Genomic DNA, 24,318 nt, shown 5'->3' with positions numbered 1-24,318 from the left:
GGAATTTGCGGGTGAACATAAAGACACAGACCTAGAACTGGATGTAAGGAGGGGATCCTCGCCTGTGGACTGCCTCTGCTGGGGTTTACCTCCCCAAAGGGTCTAACCAGCATTAGGGGAGGCCCCAGGAGGGCTGGAGGCTCCTCCCCAGTGCAGGAGCCTGGGAATCTGCTTTCCCATTGCACAGATGGCCAAGGGCAAGAAAAACGAACTCTGTGGGTTCTGGGAACCTACAGGGAGGAAACAATATGGGGCTGGCAGAAGGAAAGGGGGGCACCAGGGACAAAAGTCTGCAAGGAAGCCCTGAACTTTAGGGTTCTTTCCTGGCTTTCTGGAACCCCCAGCTCGGGCCCTCCACTGCCAATACAGCAAGTAGGTAAGTTCCTAGCCTGACACCAACCCCAGGCCCCCAAGGAGAAGGTCTCCTGTGGGAATGCAAACCCATCTCCTCAGGGAAGCACTGGCATCTGAGCCCCTTTTGCCAGCATGGGTGATGCCCGATGCTTGCCCCTTGCTCTCCAGACTGTATGCTGCCTGTAGGCACCTGACTTCCAGGTGAGCTCACCACCTTGGGCAATGGCCTGTGTAGGCAGCTTGTCCTCTGGCCCAGGGATCAGGTGGTCCAGAGCCAGTGCCCTCTCTGGTTCTCCCCTCAGCTCCTTCTCTAGCACCCACTGACAGAAACAATACGTTTCTTGGGCAGACACTGGTCATTGGCTCCCTGGAATCCACTTCTGCCAGCAGCAGCTCCCCGTTTTCATGTGGGGGCACATCTCTCTCCACACTTTGTGGGTTCTGCTGAGCCTGAGGTGATGACCCCACGCTAATTAATTAGCATTTCCCACCCATACCCACAGGGAACTTGGGGTACTGTGTCACCCAGTGGCCACCAAGGAAGTGCAGTGGTGACTCTACAGGGAACATCAGGATGAGACAAGGAGGATGCAGGGGCTTCTGCCATCCTGGTACCACACTCAGCCTGGGAATGACACTGCTGGCAGGAAGCTCCGTTCAGTGGGCAGACGCCAGCTCTGATGACAGGCGGCCACTGCATGGACTTCTCAGCTTTGTGAGCCAGTGAGCTCCCTCTGTGAGTTTCAGTCTGAGCTGGGGCTTCTGCCCTTGCGTCATCCTGTCAGCTCTGACCTCGCCTGGCCACTGGCGCAGCACTCTACTTTTCCTGTGTTCCCTGCAAGGGACTCTCCATGACCGATGGTTTTGCAGGAGTACACGTTAAACCCGTCAAACTCTACTCTTTCAATATGTACCACATATTGTATGTCCACTGGACAGTAGAGCAGCTTTTAAGAAAAAAATTAAAAAGGGGAAAAAGAAGATAACTGCTAGCTTACACCCATAGGCCACTCCTCTGCCCTGGCTACTTTTCTGAAATAGATCTGGGGTCCACTAAAATACTTTTTCATGACAAACTGCTAGAATCCAGGGGGCAAGAACCTAGTCCAGACAGAGTACCCTGGTGCAGAGAGCTTTGTTGGGTATTTCTGAGATTCTCGATGGTTAGGGCCACCCTACCGTCTCCCTCTTCCCTCAGCTCGTTAGTGGATTCTGTGTTGTTCTGTTTACTTATCTGTAAATGAGCGAGAGAAATCTGCTCCCAGTTTCACTGGTTGCTGCTCAGAGTCACTTGCTGAGGCTTCTGTTCAGTGAGTCATCATTTTTGGGGTGAGGGAGCTATTTTTTGGTGATATCTGAACTCCCTGGCTCTTAGGACTGCCAGAACAGAATCCTTCTTCTCCTCCCTCCATCACCTCCGAACAGCTGCTGATTCTGTGTCTGCACAGAATAACGCTGCACTTGGTGCTCTGACCCCCACCTACTGCAGTCTGGGGGTTGTGAAAATACCCATTTGTTGAAGATGTCTCTGGGCTTTTACTTTTGCTCTGACTGTTGCTCTGTGTTTTTATGAGGAAAGTTGGTAAGATATAAAAAATTACCCAACTACCACTACCTTGTCCCAGTTGAAGGCCACTTCAGTCAGGCTTTTCCTCCTGCCCTTCCACGGAACAACTCTTATCAAGACCACTATGACCTCTCTGCCATCTCCAGTGGTCCACTCTGAGTTCCCCTTATCCTTGACCTTAAATGTCATATGTCCAAAACGGAATTCTTCCAAACCTGCTCTTCCTGCATCTTCCCCATGTCATTAAATGGTGGTTCTGTTCTTTAGGTTGCTCAGGACAAAGCTACAGTGTCATCTTTGACCCCTTCTTTCTCTTACACCCCACATCTACCCTATCAGTTCTCACAACTACCTTCAGAACACATCCTATTATACATTAACACCAAACAATCCCAAAAGGAAATTAAGAAAATAATTCCATTTATAATAGCACCAAAAAGAATAAAATACTTAGGAATAAACTTAATCATGGGGGTGAAAGACATATACTGAAAAGTAAAAAACACTGCTGAAAGAAATTAAAGAAGACACAAATAAATGGAAAGACATACTGTGTTCATGGATTGGAAAACTTTAAGACTGTTAAGACATCGGTACTACCCAAAGTGATCTTCAGATTCAGTGTAATCCCTATCAAAATCTAAATGACTTTTTTGCAGAGATAGAAAAATATTTTCTAAAATTCATATGGAAACTCAAGGGACCTGAAATAGCCAAAAAAATCTGGGACAAAGAACAAAGTTGTAAGCCTCAGACTTCCTGATTTAAAAATTTACTATAAAGCTATAGTAGTTAAAACAGTATGGCACTGGCATAAAAACACACTAGTAGACCAATGGAATAGAACTGAGAGCCCAGAAATGAACTCTCGCATTTATGGTCAAATGATTTGCAACAAGGGTTCCAAGACTGTTCAATGTGGAATGAATAGTTTTTACAACAAATGGTGCTGAAAAACCTGGATATCCACACACAAAATGATGAAGTTGGAGCCTTACCTCACATCACACACAAAGATTAACTCATAGTGGAGCAAACACCTACATGCAAGAGCTAAAATTATACAACTTTTTGAACAAAACAGAGGAAAAGCTTTATGACATTGAAATGGCAATTTCTTGGATGTGACATCAAAAGCACAAGTAATAAAAGAAAAATAGATAAATTGAACTACATAAATATTAAAAACTTGTCTGCATCAAAGGACACAATAATCAGAATAAGAAGGCAACCCACAGAATGGGAGAAAACGTTTGAAAATCATATATTGATAAGAGGTAATATTGGCAATATATAAAGAAGTTCTAAAACTCAACAACAAAATCAAACAACCCAATTAAAAAAATAGGCAAAGGACCTGAATAGACATTTCTCTAAAGAGGACATACAATAAGACATGAAAAGATGCTTAACATCACTAATCACTGGGAAATGCAAATCAAAAACCAATGAGATCTCACATCATACCCATTAGAATAGTTATTGTAAAACAAACAGAAAATAACAAGTGTTGGCACAGACCAGGAGAAATTAAATCCTTTTGCATTTCTGGTAGGAATGTACAATGGTGCAACTAATGTGGAAAACCGTATGGTAATTCCTCAAAATAGTAAACACTGAATTACTATTTGACCCAGCAATTCCACTTCTGGGCAGTTCTCTCCCCAAATAACCAAAAATAGGGTCTTGAAGAGAAGTTTTTTTCAATCCTCACCCACTGAATTTAGAGAGAGTGGAAGGGGGGAGGGAGAGAGAGAGAAACATTAATGTGACTGAGACACATCGACTGATTGCCTCCCATACGTGCCCCCAACCAGGGCCAGGGATGGGACCTGCAACTCAGTTATGTGCCCTTATGTGGGAATCGAACCCGAGACCCTCCAGTGTGCAGGCTGATGCTCTAACCACTGAGCATGTTGGCCAAGGCGAAGAAAAATTTTTTAAAATTAATTTTTCCTTTCAATTACAGTTTACATTCAATCTTATTTAGTAACGAAAAGGAATTTTTACACCCATGGTCACAGCACCATCATTCACAACAGTCAAAAGGTGGAAGCAACTCAATTGTCCATCAAAAAATGGATACATATTTTTATTTAAAAACTAAATTTACTGGGGTCACATTGGTTAATAAAATTATGTATGTTTCAGGTATACAATTCTACAGTACATCACCTGTATACTGTATTGTATGTTCACCACCCCAAGCCATCGCCATTTTTCCCTTCTTTACCCTCTCCTACCTCCCCCAACCCTCTTCCCTCTGGCAATCACCACACTGTCTTCTGTGAGTCTTTGTTTTCTTTGCTTAATGCCTTCACCCTTCTCACCCAGCCCCCAACCCTCTCCCCTCTGACAGCTGTCAGTCTGGTCTCTGTATCTATGAGTCTGTTTCTACTTTGTTAGTTTATTTTGTTCATTAGATTCCACATATAAGTGAAATCGTATGGTACTTGTCTTTCTCTGACTGGCTTATTTCACTTAACATAATACTCTCCAGGTCCATCCATGCTGTAGCAAAAGGGAAGATTTCTCTCTTTTTAATGGCCACTGATCTACTGATGGGCATTTGGGCTGCTTCCAAATCTTGGCTATTGTAAATAATGCTGAAATGAACATAGGGGTGCTTTTATTCTTTCAAATTAGTGTTTCGAGTTTCTTTGGATAAATACCCAGAAGTGGAATTGTTGGATCATATTGTAGTTCTATTTTTACTGTTTTGAGGAACCTCCACAGTGTTTTACATAGTGGCTGCACAAATCTATATTCCCCCCAGCAGTGCACGAGGGTTCCCTTTTTAAAAAAATATGTTTTATTGATTTTAGAGACAGAGGGAGAGACAGAAACATCAATGAGAGAGAAACAACATCCATCAGCTGCCTCCTGCACATCCCCCACCAGGGACCAAGCCCACAATCAAACTGGTGACCTCTTGGTACATGGGTTGACCCTCCACCACTGAGCCACACTGGCTGGGACCCTTTTCTCCACATCCTTGCCAACACTTGTTGTTTGTTGATTTATCAATGATAGTCATTTTGACAGGTGTGAGGTGATATCTCATTGTGGCTTTAATCTGCATTTCTCTGATGACTAGTGATGCCACATGATTTCACTTATATGTGGAATCTAAAAAACAAAATAAATGAACAACCAAAACAGAAACAAACTTATAGATACAGAGAGCAAACTGATGGGTTGCCAGGTGGAAGGAGAGTTGGGGGGCTGGGTCAAAAAGGTGAATGGATTAAGAAGTAAAAATTGGGCTCTGGCCGGGTAGTCCGGCTGGTAAGAGTGTCATCCCAATATGCCAAGGTAGCAGGTTCAATCCCCGGTCAAGGCACATGCAGTAATCAACCAATGAATGAAAGAATAAATGGAACAAGTTGATGTTTCTCTCTCTCAAATCAATAAAAAAAAAAAAAAAGCTTTAAAAAAATTGGTACTTGCGCCCTAGCCGGTTTGGCTCAGTGGTTAGGGTCTCGGGTTCAGTTCTGGTCAACGGCACATACCATGGTTGCAGGCTTGATCCCCAGCTCGGGTCGGGAGGTGACTAATCAATATCTCTCTCTCTCACATCAATGTCCTTCTCTCTCCCCACCTCCCTTCCATTCTCTGAAAAGCAATAGAAAAAATATCCTCAGGTGAGGATTAAAAAAAAAAAATTTGGTACTTAACAAAACAGTATAGTACAGCATAGGGAATATAGTCAATAATATTGTAATAACTATGTATGGTGCCATGTGGGTACTAGGCTTATCAGGGGGATCACTCTGTAAGTTATATAAATGTCTAACCACTACGCTATACACCTGAAACTAATAAAAATAATACTGAATGTCAACTGTAATTGAAAATAAAAATTAATTTAAAAAAATGAATGGATAAACAAAATGTGAGAGAGATATATAATGGAATATTATGCCAGTGAAATAAATCAGGAAAGAATAAACACTGTATGATTCCTCTTGTATGAGGAGTCAGGTTCACAAAGCAGGAAAGAGTAATGTGGTTACCAGGGGCTGAGGGTGGGGGAGAGGAGTCAGTGTTTAAGGGGTACAGAGATTCAGTTTTTCAAAATGAAAACAGTACTGTGGATGGATAGTGGTGATGGTTGTATATCAGCGTGAATGTACTTCATGCCACTGAAATGTACAATTAAAAATGGTAAAGGTGGTAAATTTTACCACAGTAAAAAAATATTTATCCTGAATTTGACCATTTCTCACCAACTTCACTGGTACCACCTTAGCCAAGACTCTATCACCTTGTGTCCTGATTCCTGTCGTAGCCTTCCAACTCGTCTCTGCTTCTATTCTTGCCACTCTCCAGTCCTGCACTGTCCAAGAGAAATATCATGAGAGCCTATATGTAATTTAAAATTTTCTAGTATCCACATTAAAAAACAATAAATTGGTGAGATTAATTTTAATAATGTATTTTATTTAATCCAATATAGTCAAAATATTACCATTTCAACATGGAATCAATATAAAAATTATAGAGATATTATAGAGATATTTTACATTTTCTTTTTCATACTAAATCTTCAACCTCTGGTGTGTGTAGTTTATGCTTTTAGCACATTTCAAGTGGACTAACAGCATTTCAGTGCCAATAGCCATGTGTGGCTACTGTGATAGCTGTGCCTCTAAACCATTCTCAACATGGTGGTCAGAGTAGTTCTATTAAAACATAAACAGACTGTGTGCCTCTTCTTGACAAAACTCTCCAACAGCTCCCCTTCTCACTCAGCATCAAAGCTAGAGCTTATGAGGCCTTACATGCTCTGGCTTCCTGCTTCCTCTCAGCTCACTCCTCTACCTGGTCTCTGCTACTTTTAGTTGTCTGTTCCCAGAACAATCTGGCCTCACTTCTTTCCATTTTCCTGCTCAAATGCCACTTGACCAGACCCCTAGTTTTCCCTTGCACTCCTGATCCCTTTATCCTGTTTATTTTCATCCAGGGCCCTTACCACCACCTAACATACTGGATGTTTATTTGTTTACTGTCTCTCTCACTAGAATATAAGGTCTAAGAGGACATGAATTTTGTCTACTCTGCTTACTGCTCTAATCCTAGTGCCTAGAATAGCACCTGGCACCTATGGGGAATGCAATAAAAATGTGCTGGGTGAATGAATGGTGAGCTCTGGAGGGGCTACGGGTCCATGCTTACTCTGGCCGTCTGGCCCTATCATTCATGGTGGACCTCATGAAGGCAGCTCAAAATTCCTGCTCATGTCCCTTTCACCCAATCCAATCTTACTCTCTTCAAATCCCAGATCCAGCCCAACCTCCTCTAACAAACTTTCCCCGGGCCTCCTCCCATCTATTGCTTATCTACTCAATAACTTACTGAGCATTGATTACAGGGGTGGAAAATATATAGGCCTTTGTGGGCCAGACCAGGTGGGGCTCTGGGTAGCTGGGGGGCACATGCTGCCACTCAGCTCCATGCCACTCGGTGGGAATGTGGGCCCTGTAATGAACGGCAGGTCTGCTGATTTTTATGGACTCTTGTAATCATGAAGTGTTTTCGTAATTTCAGAATGATCAACAGCACAGAGCTTGTCACACCAGGAAGCAAGGAAACAATCAAACGTGGTATTGTCAAAAGAACACAGGTGCCAACCTGAAGAAGCTCCCTCTGCTCACAGATGGAATGAGGATAATAACTGTCATGGATTGAAACGCATAGAGTTGCTTAAATCTGCAAGTTCATAATTATACTAAAAAGTAAACATAAAAATGAATTGATCACATTTGGAGGATACTAGACAACTAACATTATTATTTTTTTGTTGTTAATCTTCAACCGAGGATATTTTTTCCATTGATTTTTAGAGAGTGGAAAAGAGGGAGGGGGAGAAAGAGAGAGAGAAAGAGAGAGATAGGCACACATAGGGAGAGAGAGAAACATCAATGTGAGACACATCGGTTGGTTGCTTCCTGGGGATCAAACCTGCAACCCAGGTACGTGACCTTTGACCAGGAATCGAACCTTGGGTGCGTGGGCCGATGCTCTACCACTGAGCAACACCAGCCAGGGCCCAACTCATCATTTTAACAACTAGCAAAGAACAGGAAAGAACAAGGGATTTATTTTCCCTTTTGTATATAAACTGTGCCTCAGGTTCACTAAAAAATTGATGAGGAAAGTTTCCTTTACGGGAGTACTCCAGCTGACAAACAGAACAAATGACAGAATTACAGTGCTGCCATTGCAATCTCTGATGAATGACTGGATCTAGGCATCGCTAACAGCACACGACAAGAAGACCAGGTGTCATATGTGTATCTCTTGGTGGAAGTACCATCACCTCAATCCTGCATATGAGTAGACTTGCCCCCCCAAACACAAATAACTGAACCTGAGTTTGATCTGGATTTTACTACTCAACCACCAACTTACAGAAAACAGGAAAATGCAGTCAATAAAAACCACTTGAAGAAACTCTACAGCACAAATGACCCAATTCCATCAAAGAAATACTGAGAAAGAGCAGAAATCTATAGTGAAAAATGAGTTTAAAAAACATATCAACTGATTGTAATAAATGACCTATGTGTACTTCAATTCCAATGATTAAACTGTAAAAAGTACATCTACATTTGGGAAAATATGAATACAAGTATTTGATATTCAGTAATTCTTGTGAATTTTGTTGGTGTAATAATGAGATTGTAAAATCTTTAAAAGGGGGTCTTATCCTGTAGGAATCTCAGACTGAAAGATTGATGGGAGAAGCGCCAGGTTAATAAACCTAAGCTTCCAAGCTGAACGGGCTACACAAGGCTTCTCCTGTGCAGAGGGACTTGAGGCAGCCGGGAATGCTCAGGAGGACTAGGGGGTGTGGTGGGGTGCAGAGGCCTATGACATTGGGTAACACATGCGTGGCTGGACACCTGAGGTGTCAGAGCTGGGTCAGGCTCTCTATCCCATACCTAGCAGGGACCCTCCCCACCAGGGCCCATGGGAGGCACTACAGGGCTGCCTGGGTTCTTCTTCTGGCCCTGACCACCACCTCCCGGCTCCCAAAGCACTGTCTCACCTCTGGGGCTGGATCCATGACTCTGGCTTTCCTTCCCACACTGTTGTCACCTGGATGCTTAGATGACGTTTTCAGAAGAAAGTCAGAAATCCTCTGAACCAAGAAATCTCGGTCTTTAAGGTTGGCAAACAGGAAGGTCATTTTGTTCTTGGTGCTAATAGAGAGAGGGCTGGGCAGGACACTGGAGCTGTCGGCTTTTTCAACAATGGTCACCTAAGAAGGCAAAAACACTGGGTGTCATCTAGCCGGCATGGCTCAGTGGTTGAGTGTCGACCTATGAACCAGGAGGTCACGGTTTGATTCCAGTCAGGGCACATGCCCAGGTTCCGGGCTCGATCCCCAGTGTGGGGCATGCAGGAAGCAGCCGATCAATTCCTCTCTTTCATCATAGATGTTTCTCTCTCTCCCTCTCCCTTTCTCTCTGAAATCAATAAAAACGTATTTTAAAAAAACACCAAAAACCACTAGGTGTCTGTGTCTTGCTATACGAAGCTGGAGAGGTTCTGTGACTGTGCAAGCACAGTGACCTCAGGCAGCCCTCCCCTGGGAGGGTGCAGTGAGTGGATAGGGGCACTAGGGCCTACTACATTCACATTCTAACTCTGTCGCTTGCTGCTATGAGTAAGTTACATGCATCTCTAAACCTTGTATTTTCACCTGTCAATGGGGGTGAGCACAACAGCCCTGCTGGTCTGTCATGAAGAGGGGGGCCTAGCTGCTGGCCCTTATTAGTTTCCCCAAGTGGCCAGTTCTTCCCCTGCTCTGAAGCCTGGTGAGCAGCCTGCCTGAATGGCCATCCTAAGCATCGATTGATTCCCAAAATACTTGCTGACAGGTGCATCCAGGGCTCAGCTCTGACCCCAAGAAGTGTGGACAGAGCAGCACAGGCATGGAAAGCGCAGGACAGGCTTTCAGGGGTGCCTCTGTAGAGCCCACAGCCTGGGGTAGGGGCAGACAATGGCCACGTAGGCTAAACACAATCACTGGTGGTAGTGGGGGTGCTTTGCACTGAAGGCTTTTCTGGGGCGGTAACAGCTGAACTGAGACCTGGTGCAGCCAGGTGAGGAGCTGGGGCAGAGACCCAGTAACAACACTGAGGAGGTGCCGGACTGGCCAGATGGACAAGGAGAAGCCGGACAAGCTGGGGCCCAGTAAGCAGGGGAGGGCAGGGGCGGTGTGTGTGCATACATGTGAATGTATGTATGAATGTGTATACATGTGTATGGTGTGTGTATACATGCATATACATATGCATGGGAGTGTGTGCATGCTTATGAGGTGTGCATGTGTGAGAATCGTGTGCGTGTGCATGTATGTGGGATGGTGTATGTATATGCACTGGTGTTATGTGCATATGCATGTGCGTGCGGGCTCATATGCATGGTTTGTGTGTATACACATGCATTCGAGTGTATGTGGCACACACGTGTGCACACATGTATGTGTGTATGAGTGTGTAACGTGTGCATATGCATGTGAGTAGTGTTCATATGTGTGTGCATGTGTATGTGCACGTGTACACACGTGAACTGATATCTGAGAAGGGACAGACAGCTCACAGGTCCAGCAGAAGACGCTGGAGGATTCCAAACAGGGTCACAGGGTGCCATCATGCTCTGACTGACATGCATTGGCTGCTGTGCGAGGATGGGTCCTAAAGGGGTTAAGTATGTGTAGGACACTCCGGAGGTGGCCCAAGCAGATACTGGTGTCCTAGGTGGTGGCTGTGGAGATGAAGGGATATGCTATGGTCAAGATGCAGGAATGAGGCCAGGCCATAATCAAGAGTCGCTCCTGCTTCTCACCTGAGCAGACTGAAGGAAGGGGCGACACTGCCTGGGGCAGGATAAGAGCATGTTTGGGTGTGCAAATTCAAGAGTGCAGCTGGCTCTCAGTGAGGACCCCTGTGAAGCCTCCCTGGCTGGGACGTTTAGGATTGGTTAGTGCTGGGCCAGGGCCTACATCTCACCAGCTGCAGAGCCCATTCTAAGAGCACAAGATGGTCCTGCTCCCCAAATCTCTGCCATCAGAAATGTCAGGAGGAATGGAGCTGGGGCCTAAGGAAACCCCCATGCTGGCCCCCAGGCCTCAGGGCCATGTCAGTATAGCACCCAGGACAAACCCATGAGCCTGGTACCAACGAGCCTGGGATCAAGGGTCACCTATGGGCCCTGCAGCGTGGAGCTGTGGCTCTTTTAGTCCTTTGTTTGACCTTCCTTGGGAAACCCAGGCAGCATGCTAATCCACACCTATTCACAGCTACACCTGTAACTCGAGGGCTTTGTACAAATGCCAGGAAGGTCTCACTCCTCTAGGTTTTTAATAAAATAAAAATACTGTGATTTAGGTTATAACTTAAAAACCTCACTGTGCCTCAGCCAGTTTGCCCTGCTGGGCCAAGAGGAAAAGGAGGCCTTGTGACCTGCCCTGACCTTGGGACCAGGGCCTTAGTACCTTCAGTCTGTATGGGTCCCTCTCTCTCACTGTCCACATTTCCCAATGCAGTAACAGGAAAAAAGGCCTCCACCTTTTACAAGTGAGAGCTGACTTTCCACGACACTGCTAAAGCCTGAGCCACAGCAAAGGTAGTTGCCAAGAGGAACTGTGAGGGAGCCTCTGAGAATGACATGGGGGGGGGGAGGCTGGTGCAGGGTCAGCATCCTCCAAGCCCAGCCAAAGCAGGGCTTTGCCAAAGTCCAACTGCCGGCCAGGAAGGCAGGACTGAGGGACTCCCACCAGAGAGGCTTGGATCCTTCCTGAGGTTTCCTTATGTACTAGAGTGAGCTCTCCTGGCCAAAGCCCCACCCCGTCTGCCTGTGAGGCCAGGTGACCCCTGAGGACAATTCCTATGCACCCACTCTCCAGAGGCCTGCACAGGGCAGGTGCTCGGGGAGGTGCCGACTCACCATGTGCCCATCTCTGAATGCTGAGGGGCCAACCAGGAGAGTCAAGGCAGAGCTGGAGGGGGATGGATGCTCACCTCCCGCAGGGGTATGATGAGGTGGCAGACGTCCTCCTCCTTGCTGGCAAAGCAGATGTAGTTGCTGGAGATAAACATCTGGCCGGGGATGTGCAGCTTGTTGAATGGAGTCCACAGGGTGCAGCTTGTGTGGCCATCCAGCTGTTCGTCCCTGGGCAGCCGGAACATGGCCCGGTAGTACTCGTTCTTGGCTCGTGCATCTAGGTCTCTGGGGAAACCATGGTGGGGGTGGGAGGAAAGGGTCAAGAGTTGGGTTTTCACATTGGATTTGGGCTCTCTGGGGTCCCCCTGTGAGCAAGTCTTGCCCAGGGATCTTAGAGTTCAATAAAACATGCACCTTAAGTGGCCAAGTGACATGTGAGACATTCATATGACCAGCAGAGGAACAGTCAGCAAACAACCTGTCCTTAGACTTGCTGGCTATGGGAGGTCACCTGGAGGCTGAGAGGGTGTGGCTCTCATTGCTTGCCCAGAGGATCCCTGTACCCACCCTGCTGCTTCTCACTAGGAAGACTCAGCCCCACCTAGAAACACAGACAAGGACCTCCTGACAGGCACGATGCTATTGGTTGATATAAAACGCACACTCGCCTGGCTCATGGCTGTGTGAGGTGGGGCCTGGTATCCTGTTCCTCACCCCTGCAGTGGCTTTGTCCTGGGGAATGCCAGCAGCCTGAGCAGGGCCTGACAGGCACACCCTCATGGACAGTGCCAGAGATGGTCATGTCCAGGCCCTGCTTGTTTTCTTTCCAGAAGGTTCCAAAAGACACAGTCACTTGCATGAAGAGAATGACGTCTTTTGACAGTATTCTGAAGGTACACCCAGATTCTGGGCTAGGCCATGGTATGTGAGCACATGGTGTGAACTGGCTGTGGGACTCAGGGGCCCCCAGTCAGCCTTGTGGGTTTCCTATGAAGCTACAGCTGAGGAGTGCAAACAGAAGTGCTCCTGAGGAGCTGACCATCAGCATTTGCCCCTTTGTCTACCAATTCCCAGACAGGCTGGCAGACACCTCAAACCTCCTCAGCTGCACTTCAGCCCTGGGCCTGGGTCCCAAAGCTATGGGAATGCAGAGGGTGTGAGGGGCCGCTGGCCAAGGGGTGAGAAGAGCTGTCCATCACAGTGGGATGGAGGCAGTGCAGCGTGGGACCTGATCACAGGAGCCATTCAACGCGGCCTCTAGGAGCACCCTGACTGAGTTGGGGGGGGGGAGGACAGGCTGGCAGCCAGCTGCAGACTCACACCCTGGCTCTGCTGCTCACTTGCTGAGGGGCGTTGGGCAAGTTACTCAACCTCTCTGTGCCTCAGCTTCCTGTCTGAGACTAAGGAGTGTGAGACCTTACATCATACGCACATGACAATGAACGTGCCTCTTAGGACAAACCCCTCTGCAAATCTCTCGGGGCCCTCCCTGCGACTACACCTTTACGTGGCCCCCTTCCCGATGTCCTCCCACTGGGCAACGCACCGCTTCAGAGCAGAGATGTTCCTATGTGGCCGGGCAGGCCTAGGCAGCGCCTTGTCCTCCAGGAAGCCCTCGCTGTCCAGCAGCTGCCGCATGGCCAGGTTGGCCAGCTGTTCCATGAGCTTGAAGGTCTCACCAATGTTGAGGAACATGGAGAAGAAGAGCTCCTGGTCTCGGGTGTCCACGCGAATGCTCTCGGGGAAGAGCAGGGTGGCATTCTTCTCTAGTCGCGTGACATCCACCCACTGTACCACCAGGCTCACTGGATACCAGTGGGGACAGACAAACAGCGACCAGATCAAATGGGCTGGAGGGTTGGGCAGGGAGGGTCCCCTGCCTCCCACCGGCACAGGGAACCCACTGCGGGGAACTGTGCCCCGGGCATGCCCCTGTGCCTGAGCATGGCTGTGCTGGGACACCAACTCTTTGTGGAGAGATAGGGCCCCTGGGGTCTCCCTGCATCCCAGGCCAAGCCAGCACTGGCCCTGAGAAGGAGCTGGGTGAACGTTTACCCCACGAATGGCCAGTGTGATATGAATGAATGTGCACAGGTGAGCTAGCTGGAATTCTGGCCCCAAGAAGCCCCGTCTAGTGGGAATGCACTGATGGGGGAACAAGTCACAACATGGTATGAGCAGCATAGAGGACCCAACCCTGCCTGACAAGAAGGTGCAATGCTGGGAGAACGGGCGGGGAGGATGTGGTGTGTGTGTGTGCGCGCGTGGTGGGAGGCCTTGGGCTCAAGAAAGGTAATACTGGAACAGCTGAAGCCCTGGAGGCTCCTTCTGAGAGTATGGTGGCAGCAAGGGTACTGGCTACCTCTGGGGAGTCTGCCTTATGTCCTGAGGCCAGGGTTTTCCTTAGGGAGGGACCTACAGCTCCAAGGCACAGAGTAACCTAGAGTCACTCAAAGACACGTGTGCCCTCGAATATCTGACTTAAAAGAGGCCCCATGCAGAAAGTCTCCATATGAAAAACCGTATCAGTGGGGACAGACATGATAAGAGCCCCCAAGAGCCAGGTATGTGCCTGGCTCAAGTTTGGGTGTTCCTGTTGTATGCTGCTGAGATGGCACTTGGTTTTGGAGAGACCCTCAGTTGGGTGTGTAGAAACAGAGAGCTGGGGGTCAAGAGGGAGGAGACCCCTCAGGGGCTTCGACAGTCTGGAAAGGTGAACTTTCTGGAGGTGAGGTCAGCGGGGAGGGCCAAGGAGCTGAGGGCAGCTGGGGGGGTGCCGGGGCACCCACACTCACCTTCCTTCCCTAGCAGGAAGGAGTAGAAGCATAGGTGATTGACAGTCAGGTAGAGCCAGCCCTGCCTGGGCACACGACCCTTCCAGTAGCTACAGGAGTAGTAGTTGACCAGCTTCTCACCCTCGGGCATTGCGAACTGCTTCCGCATCTTCAGCTCAGCTTCCTTGAACTTCCCAGGGTCCTCATCTCCCCGGGGCTGCAGGTTTTTATTCTCTTCAGCAATGATACCCTGGAAGAGAGCAGGGGACTGGTCCCTGGAAGGCCCAGGGTTCCCATGGCCAAGAGAGGCAAAGGCTGGAGCAGAGAGGCCCAAGAAATCACGTGGTGGCACCCTAGGATGCCGGTCTAAGGCACAGCAGCCTTCGGCCCAGGCAGCTGCTCTGGCAGTGCGTGATCAGACCAATGCTGCCATGTGACTGGGCAGTTCCCTCAGCTCCCTAAACTATTATGGCACAGAGCAATGACTTTTTACATAAACATTATCACCATGATATCCGACTTTACATGTGGCTGTAACTTTCACAATTACTTTGAGAGCTGTAAAATATTCTACTATATATACCACCTGTGACTTTCCCAGTGCCCTGAATATAAGTGCTCAGCACAGGACTCACTTAGAAAGTGCCCAGTAAATGCTCTGCTCTCAAGTTTCATTGCTCTTGCTTCCCCAACCATGGGTCTGGGGGTGCTGCTCCAGTCTTTTCACTGACAGTGTTGCGGGTACAGCTGCCACACACCCCATTCTGCACATATGAATGAATACACTGCAGGGTCAACTCCAAGGAATGGAATTGCTGGGTCAAGGGTCTGTGCATTTCTAAGTCATGTTAGTTTTAAAACAGAAACATGCCTCCAACTATCCTATCACTTCCAGCTTCTTCCTCTGCCAGCTGAGTTGCTGGCAGGCAGCTTGGATCCATAAACTTGCTCTTGGGACCTCTGTAGGGAATGGAAACTGCCAGCTTAGTCAGATTCCAGTGGCTGGCCAGTAGAAGATGGCCTGCATGGGCAATAAGCTCAACTGCCCCATTCAACACCAAGAGAATGGCCGTGGACACGCCATTTCCAGCTCTGTAAACTGGGGATAGGACCGACACTGTTGTTTCAAGTGGAGTAAGCTGGCATACGTGAACACTGCCAGCACAGAGAAGGGAAAGTGAACCTTACGTGTATCTTGCCCTTGACAAAAGTGGTGATATCTTCCTCATTGTCAAAGATGGACAGCGTCTGGAGTAAGTTGCTTTCCAGCCAGTCCCAGTGTTCTGTTATCTCTTTGCGGGAAGAACCTAGGGGAGGTTTGGTGAATAAAGAAGAGAGAAATCACATAACCACCAGGCCTTAAACGTGAACTCAGAGAAGAGAGATGACCTGAAGTGCTACATCCAAGTGACTACACTCTTCAAGCCGTTTACTCTGTTCCTCCTTAGGCTTACATATATGTATACAATAAAGGTCCTAAGTAGTCCTGGTGAAAATGAAAACTAAAAAAAATTCAGGCAGAATAGCAGTCACATGGAAAACAAAACTTCCACTTTCCCCTATTGCCAAGTAGGGGAAATGACTAGTTTCCCACGTGTCCTCCCAGAAGTGGTCTATACATCTACAAATCTGCTCAGTTATGAAACTGTTCTTCGAGATAAAAGAACTTAATGTGGCCTTTGATATATAGGTGACTAACCAGACACAGTCTTGGTACAAATGACTGCAGCCCCCCTGAGAATTCAGGAGTCCACAGCTGGAGCTTACTGCAGGACTCCTTGCCCCAGCCGGTCAGTCTCCTGCTGGGCAGGGCCTGCAGTTCCCATTGCCTCTCTGAGGTCAGGGGCACCCCCTAGGCCTTTGCCTGCAGTGCTCCTCCTTCCTTTCCCAGCTCACACCCCAGTCCTGTTCTCGCCTCCTCTAAGAACCCGCCTGAGCCCGTTAGCTTCTGGCTGCCTGAGGTGCCTGCCTCACCAGGGGTGGTGCCCGTCCTCTTCAGGGAGGGGCCTGGAAGGCACTGCAGGCCCAGTGCAAATGGAAAAACCGAGAGAGGGCAGATTAGTGTCATTCCCAAAGGGTGGGCCAGCTGCTCTCTGTTCCTATCAGGGAACTTGAAAATGGGGCCCCAGGATCAGCAAAAGGATGAGGGAATGTGTCAACGTGGCCTGGCTTCCCCTGCCCCCAGCATGCGTCAGGCATGGAGCTTGCACTCAAAGACGTTTCCTGAGTGAATACGAGTAAGAAGAGGAGTAAAGGCCCCCCATCCTCTCACTGTCCTGGGGTCAGGCAGTATATGGACCAGGAGTGCCAGGACGGCTCAGTTGATCTCGAGGCATGGAGGAGCCCTGGCAAAACCATGAGCTTAGCATGGCTGTGGACCACAGACATGTTGCTGGGTGCCTGAGCCCAGTCACTCCATCCTTCCCTACCTGGAAACACTCTTCCGCCAGCTGAAAACCTGCCCCGCCCCGCCCTGCCCAGGTGGACCCCCACCACCTCCCACCTAGGCACATGCTCAATGCTCTGTCACGTTACAGCCCAGCTGTCTTGGTCGGGGTTGATCTGCTTGTTTCTTTACATTTACTCCAGCAATTCAGCCCCTAACAAGCAATCCAAGGAAGGACCCTCTCCAATGGCCTGTGTGAGGATGTCCGGGTGAAAACAATTAAGCCCTGGCTTAGACAACTCACAGTGAGTCACAACAGGTGAGCAGAATCACCCCGGATCATCCATAAATTACCCTGCTCTTCACCACTTTTCTTCGAATTTCTATTTTGTCCCCCTTTCCCTGGTGCATGGAGGCCAAGGTCTGCTTTCTCCCTCTGTCTTTTTGCCAAGACCCACATTTGAATTTGGTAGTTAAATCTGCACATTACGCAACTCTACTGTATCATTTCCTTTTACACACATTACTGGAAGCCTAAAATGGAAATCTTGTGTACACTGTCTGTGCGGATCTGTCTCAACTTCAATTATAAATATTTACATATGTGCACTTAAAAGAATTATTAGTTAAAAGCAACTGAATCTTCACTAGTACAAGTAAACATAAACTCTGCCACCCCTATGCTTGGTACTGGGAGTAAAAGGAATATACAAGCTAATTAAATTAATCAGGCTACTTCTGTTTTCAGAAGTTTTTGTGAATTATCTTATTTAATTCTTAGAGCACCTTCGAGACAGAGACCATTATTTTCATTTATAGGATAAAGCTGATGCACAAAGGAGTTAAGTAAGTTGCCCAAGGTCATACAGCTGGCAAATGACTAGACCATAATCCTAACCCGGGTGCTCAGCTGCAGAGCCTCCCCTTACCCTCCGGGGGAGCAGGAGAGCCAGCAAGCATGTAGCACGAAGGTGAGAACAGAGACATGGCAAGTCCCACGGAGCAAGAAGGAAGGGTGGGTACACGGGCCTGGGGATTGTGGGAAGGTTTTCCACTGGGGGTGACATCAGAGTGGGAGGAGGTTAGGTGGACATGGGGGGTGCTGTACCCACACTGCCCAGGACTGGTGGGGTTGGGGACTTTGGGCCCTGTGAGCATTCAGTTCAGTCTGAAGGAAGGAGGGCAGAAATGCGGGAAGATGACCCCGGAAGTCCTTCAGTGGCAGGCTGAGCAGTTGGGATTCACTGCAGGTGCCAGCAGGACAAGGTGTGGTTTGGGAGAGCGGAAGGGCAGGGGGTGGGCATGGGGCAACGGGCATAGGGGAGGAGGCTCAGGCAGAGGCCAGGGGGCTGGTAGAAGCGGGAACAGGTTAGCATGTGTCACCTGAGTTCCCCAGAACTAGGACCCACTGCCACCAAAGGGGTTCCCACACAGCTTGGCCACACTCCTCTCTCTCCATGGAGAGGTTGCTCTTACTGCCACTGCCCCTTCCCCATCTACTCCTGAGGAAGACCACCACTGAGACAGAGATGAAAATCTTGAGGGCCCACTGAGAGTGAAGTGTCTCTTCAAAACCCAGGCACACACTAATCTCCCCTGGCCCGCTCAGGGACAGTCCCCATTCCATAGGATTGTCCTCTCTCCTTTGGGTAAACTGGCCCCCAGTGCACCACTCAGGCTCTGGGACCAGGAGAGCAGGGCTCCTACTGGCCACCTAGCTTGGCCTTGGGAAAACTCAGCTTTTTAAGCCTTGCTTCATTCATTCACACAAAGGGGAAGGATACCTCCTCTGTTCAGGTACCTGGGAGGAAGAAGACACCATTTAGCCTGGCACCCAGAGCAGGGCCCACCTGGTAAGGGGGATTGTGCCGGCTGCTGCCCACCCTGTGTCTTCAGCCCTGACTCCTCCTCTACTGAGGCTGGGGCTCAGCTGTGAACACTCTTAATATTTTTCTCAGGCCTCCAAGGAAAACCATTATCCTGGGAGTCAGCAACACTGTGGCTTCTAGCACACACATAGGTTTTCAGCACAGGGACATGAGCAGATGCTCTTGGTCTGAACTGCAGTCTGTGTGATCTTGGCAAGTTACTCAACCCCTCTGAGCCGGTTTCCTCATCTTCAAAATAGGAAGTTCCGCCTTCTGGAGTTGTTGAGAGGTTCACACAAGTGCCTGGTGTGCAGGCAGCTCTGAGTGCTAGCTATCACTGCATTTTATCCAAGTCACCTCAGCCAGGTGACGCTAGAAGGGGACTTTTTCCCAGACTCTTAGGAAGGTGTGTGTCCTTCTAGGGCAGTGATTTTCAACCTTTTTCATCTCATGGCACACATTAACTACTAAAATTCTGTAGCACACCAAAAAATGTTATATTTCTTGCTGATCTGACAAAACAAATAGGTATAATTTTTAAGATTTATTCACACTGGATGGCTATTGTTGTGTTGGCTGTTGTCAATTCATTTTATTTGACAATCTAAGGCAAAAGAGGCCAGTGCCCATGACTAAATATCAGGTATTGCATGTACTAAAAATTCTTGTGGCACTCTGGTTGAAAACCACTGTTCTACGGTGACAATTGCAGCAGATTCTTGTTATTTACAGTAGTTATGTTGAAGTCTCCTAGAACACTGACTTCACCCAGACTGCTGCAGGGATCTACAGGGCTAAGTTCTTTGGAGCCTCTGGTTACATTTTCATCAACTGATCAATACATAACTTTGTTTTATGTGTCTTTTTGTTTAAAGGTACGTTTATATAATATATGTTGTTAATTCCCTAATATCGAACTCCTGGCCAGCACACTGCAACTCAGGCCTGAAGGAAGCTCCTCTAACATGCATACTGGCTCCATAGGGCATCCGACAGCTTTTCGCCCTTGGGAACAGCACACAGCACTTCATCACGATGCTTGGGATCATTTTAAACAGCAAATTACCAAGAAAAAAATGGGAAAAACATGGTATTTAGGCCACGAAAAGGACACTTATTTACAGTTTGAGAGCTGACACAAGAAGGTAGAAGGACGCCTTATTCTACCTCAGCTGGGAGCCTCTTGGGTGACTCAGATTTTTTGCTGCTCTGCATGTGCGCATTCCCAAAACTGCCACAAATGACTCCGAGCACTGCCAGGCCCATGACCAGCAGAGCTGCCTTCCTAAGCAGGACACTGGCCTGGGCTGTGTCCCCTCCCAGCCCCTCTCAGGAAAGGCTCTGCCAAGCACCTTGTGATCCAGATCACCTACCACATGCCACTGTCCAGTAGACCTGTGAGTCCTGGGTCTGATGCAGGATTCGATAAGGGGCCACGCGGGCGCTGGAGTCCAATACCACATCCAGGGTGCCCACAAGAAGACCTGGGAGCAAGGAGAGAGGTGGAGAGTGAGGGAGGGTGGAGCCGAGAACTTAGCCTGACAGCCAGGATGGGGCCCAGAGAAAGAAACACCCTACAGCACATTGCCTCTTCCATTAGATGACTTCTTTTTCCTTGTGTCTGATCCCTACCAAAAAATCCCCTCCTACTTCTTCCTGGAAGCTGCTGCTTATCCTCCTGATGCAGAAACACCTGCAGACAGGGGCACAAGCAGCTTCCCCACCATATTCATATTATTTATTGTATACAGACCCACGATGCCCTGTCAAATAAAACCACATGGCTTTGAGGCCCTGGGCTGAGGAGTGTAGGTTGGCAGGAGGTAGCAACCACATGCAGGTTTTATGAAGTCCAAAGCTTAAACAATCTGGAGGCCCTCTTGAACAAAACTACAAAATCAGGTTCAAAAATAAATATTTCTTTAGAATGAAAAACAGTTACAAATTAAAAACAAAAATAATACGACAAAATCCAGAAAAATTATAAAATATGTTTTTATTATTATTTTTTAATTCTCACCTGAGGGTATTTTTTCCACTGCTTTTCAGAGAGAATGTAAGGGCGGGGGGAGACAAGGACAGAAACATCCATGTGAGAGACACATCGATTGGTTGCCTCCCATTCTAGCGGCAACCAGGGCCAGGAGTTGAGCCTGCAACTGAGGTACCTGCCCTTGTGGAATCAATCCCAGTACCCACCCTTCAGTCCAAGGGTCAACGCTCTATCCACTGAGCCAAACTGGATAGGGCTACAATATGCTTTATTAACTGCCAGACATCACTTGAGCTACATTCCCACCCCCACCCCGGACATTTTGGGTATATTCTGATGACTTTTCATAAGACAATGACTTTGTAATGTTATTTTTTGTATCTACAACAAGAAGATAACAGTCTTTCCTCTGCCACAGGATCATTTTTATTATGCAAAGTTTAAGGAAATTCTTTGCAGCCTTGAAAGTTATGACTGGAAAGGACATGCAAATTTTTAGAAGTATGCAATTTGGGAAAATTTGATCTAGTTTTTTTTCATCCCTGAACTGAAGCATTTTAGGGCATTTCAAGTTTTTCTTCTCATCACTTATACCCTTTGCTAATGTCACTATTTCCCCAACAAACAAGGTAGAGGACAGGTCTACCTTGATTAATTCCTCTTCATTAATTGAATTATCAAGCTACCTAAAAACCTGTTCATTGTTTCTATTTAAAATTTACTCTTTCCTTTTAATGAGGTCCTGCTTTTGGTATGATCTCAAAGTATTTTGTTACCATTTTCCTGTTGATGTCAGAATCATTTCTATTCATGTTATTACTCAACTTTAACACTTGTTTTATACTCCATTTTAATCATATTTCCCCCTCCAATCTTTAATAAAATTGCTGATTACAAAAGAAGGTGCTCTTCACATACATCCAAGTCAGGAGTCTGTAATTTCTCACTTGTTTTATTGAAATGTTCTAAGATACCTTTCTAAATTGCAGTTAAACTAGCATATGCAAGCTTTACTAGTGTTTGGAATAAGCTTTTCTTCATGATTCCTGTTGGGATTTCCCTTTTGGAAATTTTATTTTCACCCTTATACTACTGGCAAGACCTGAAAGCTTTATAATGGATGGGCCTTCTCACACTCAGAGCCTTCAATAAGGACTACAGGTCGGTAGCTGTTTATAAAGGACAGCTGGGATAAAACCACATCACTAACTGTTCCTTTCCTGGGGAGACGCGTTCAGGAGGCCACAATATCTATGATGGCACAGGGAAGGCCATGGCAGGACTCACAAAACCTAGCTAGAGTGGGGAGTTCAAGAAGTGGTTTCCTGGGGGACGTGGGGAGCTCTGTCTTGGGGGATACAAAGAGATGAATGAGGTAGAAAGGGCTTTCTCTGGGCAGGAAGGTGGGGCAGAGAGGGGCCTACCCACTTGCTGAGACAATCTACAGAAACATAGAGTACAGTACAAGGTTTGAAGCACACCCGAGATCGGACACACTGGTTCAACAAAAGGTACTGGGCACTTGCACCTCAATTTCCTACATGGGCTTGCAGCAGCTTCCAAGGGTGACCACTGGTCAGCCTCTCCAGAGGGGCTGCTGTCTCACCTCCACTGAGCACTCTGGACAGGAGGCAGGTCCAGCACTGGCTCCCATGATTCTCAGAGAGCCCAAGGCACTGAAGGGAACGTAGTTTTCTTGGGAATGGTAGAGTCTCTTCCCCATTAGGAGGTGTGGCCCAGGTGGGGCTGGCAGCAGAGGTCTCCCACGGGAAGCCTCTGCATCTGGAAGGACTGTATTAGCTGCTAACGTTTAAAATCAGGACATTCCACAGAGAATCTCTTGACAAATAGGAAGATCTGGCAACACTGGGCCCGCAGTCCTGTATGGCAACAACAGGGCACCTGAGGAGCACAGACACTGGTTTGCCCCGGAGCTTGACCCAGCTCTGCTCTGGCAGTGCCTGCGCAGGCCCGGGGGCACGAGGGGCCTCGGACATCGCAGAGGCAGCCCAGTGGATATTCCTTGGATCTCCAGGAGATGCCTGCCTGTCCAGCCTCATCCTGGATGAGTGGAGATGCCCACATGGGTACAGAAGCACCCTGGCTAGCTCAAGGGACCACCGTCTACTGATCATCTGGCAAAGCTTGGTCTGCAGCTCCAATGGCGCCAAGAATCAGGAAAGGTGGGCAGGAGAAGCTGGAGGGATGGGGTGGAGGGCGGCCCGCAGCTCGGGGGGAACCTCTGATCTTGTTAAAAGGGCAATTCTTTGGTGAGCTGGGAATGAAGGAGGCAAAAGGAAAGGTGTGCCGCGTCCCTTGCCCCCTCAGAGGCCCCTGGGGAAACTGAGGCGGAGGAGGAGGCCCGGGAGATCTTGCTGACTGTCAGCTGTGAAATCCCACTCCGGGCAGCCGCACACGCCTCAGCCGAGCCCCGGGAAGCTCACCAGCTCCGAGTGCGGACGGAGGCCGCCGCCAGCCTTCCCGGGTTGACCGAAGTCTCCCGACCAACCTCCGAAGGCCAGCTCAGCCGTCTTCCTCCCGCCCCCGCCTCGCGCCCCTCCCCCGCCGCGCCCGCCCCGCCGCCCCTGCCCGGTCCCCACAGCCAGCAACCCCGCTCCGTCCCCACCCCGCGGCCCCGGCCCCGGCCTCCGGGCCCCGCCAGGCTCGATCTCGCGCGCTGACGTGCGCGTCCGCGACAACCAGCTGAGGCCGGGCCTGTCCGGGCGGGTCGACCGTCCTGCCCCGCCACCCGGCGCGCCCTTCCCGCCAGGCTGCTGCGCGCCTCTCACCCGTGAGGCCGCCGCCCCTGCCGTGGCCCCGGCGCCGCTGCAGCACGAAGAAGGGGTTGGCCCGTTCTGTCACCCACAGCGCGTTGGCCACCAGCACCTCCTCCGGGCCCAGCCACATCGTGGGGCCGCTCGCTCCGGCCCGGCGCGCCAGGCGGAAGCGCCAGCGCCGTCGCCGCGCCGGGGCCGAGCGGGAGGGCGGAGCGAGCGACGCCCCCTGGCGGGAGTCCGGACAGCGGGACGCGGGCGCTCGGCGGTCCGGGACGGCCCAGTCCACGCAGGCCCCGCCCCCACGCAGGCCCCGCCCCCACGCAGGCCCCGCCCACAGGACACCGCCCCGCCCGCGCAGGCCCCGCCCACATAGGACCGCCCCGCCCCGCAGGCCCCGCCCCCACCCGGACCACGCCCATCTGCTCCGCCGAGTTCGCGTCCCCTCAGCCCCAGGCCCCAGCGCGGTAGCATCGTCCGTGAGAAACTGTCCAGCCCCACGGTCACGGACTCTGCCCGGAACGGCAGAGCACACAGGCCAAGGGGAACTGGTTGGGCAGAGAGCAGGGACCCTGGCGTTTTGTGAAAACGTGTCCAGAGTTTGGGGGTGAAATGTAAAGCGGCAGCGTTTGGAGGTACACGTTG

The 24,318-nt window shown here is 49.2% G+C and overlaps 1 protein-coding gene across 1 annotated transcript in view; it reads right to left on the bottom strand.

Annotated features, from left to right (window-relative positions):
* The window catches only part of TBC1D9B (TBC1 domain family member 9B), a 41,301-nt gene extending 17,328 nt beyond the window's left edge, over positions 1-23,973 (bottom strand). Inside the window, exons 1-7 of the mRNA XM_081137072.1 lie at positions 23,689-23,973; positions 20,280-20,390; positions 15,841-15,959; positions 14,674-14,902; positions 13,425-13,683; positions 11,956-12,163; positions 8,976-9,188 (exon numbers count right to left, since the gene is read on the bottom strand). Of these exons, the coding sequence (XP_080993198.1) occupies positions 8,976-9,188; positions 11,956-12,163; positions 13,425-13,683; positions 14,674-14,902; positions 15,841-15,959; positions 20,280-20,390; positions 23,689-23,806 (1,257 nt within the window). The 5' untranslated portion in view covers positions 23,807-23,973. The remainder of the gene's footprint in view (positions 1-8,975; positions 9,189-11,955; positions 12,164-13,424; positions 13,684-14,673; positions 14,903-15,840; positions 15,960-20,279; positions 20,391-23,688) is intronic.
* Between the last annotated feature and the right edge of the window lie 345 nt (positions 23,974-24,318).

This window comes from Miniopterus schreibersii (genome assembly GCF_964146895.1).
Source record: "Miniopterus schreibersii genome assembly, chromosome: 4".
In the NCBI taxonomy this organism is placed as follows: domain Eukaryota; kingdom Metazoa; phylum Chordata; class Mammalia; order Chiroptera; family Miniopteridae; genus Miniopterus; species Miniopterus schreibersii.
This window is presented reverse-complemented; position numbering and strand designations above follow the sequence as displayed.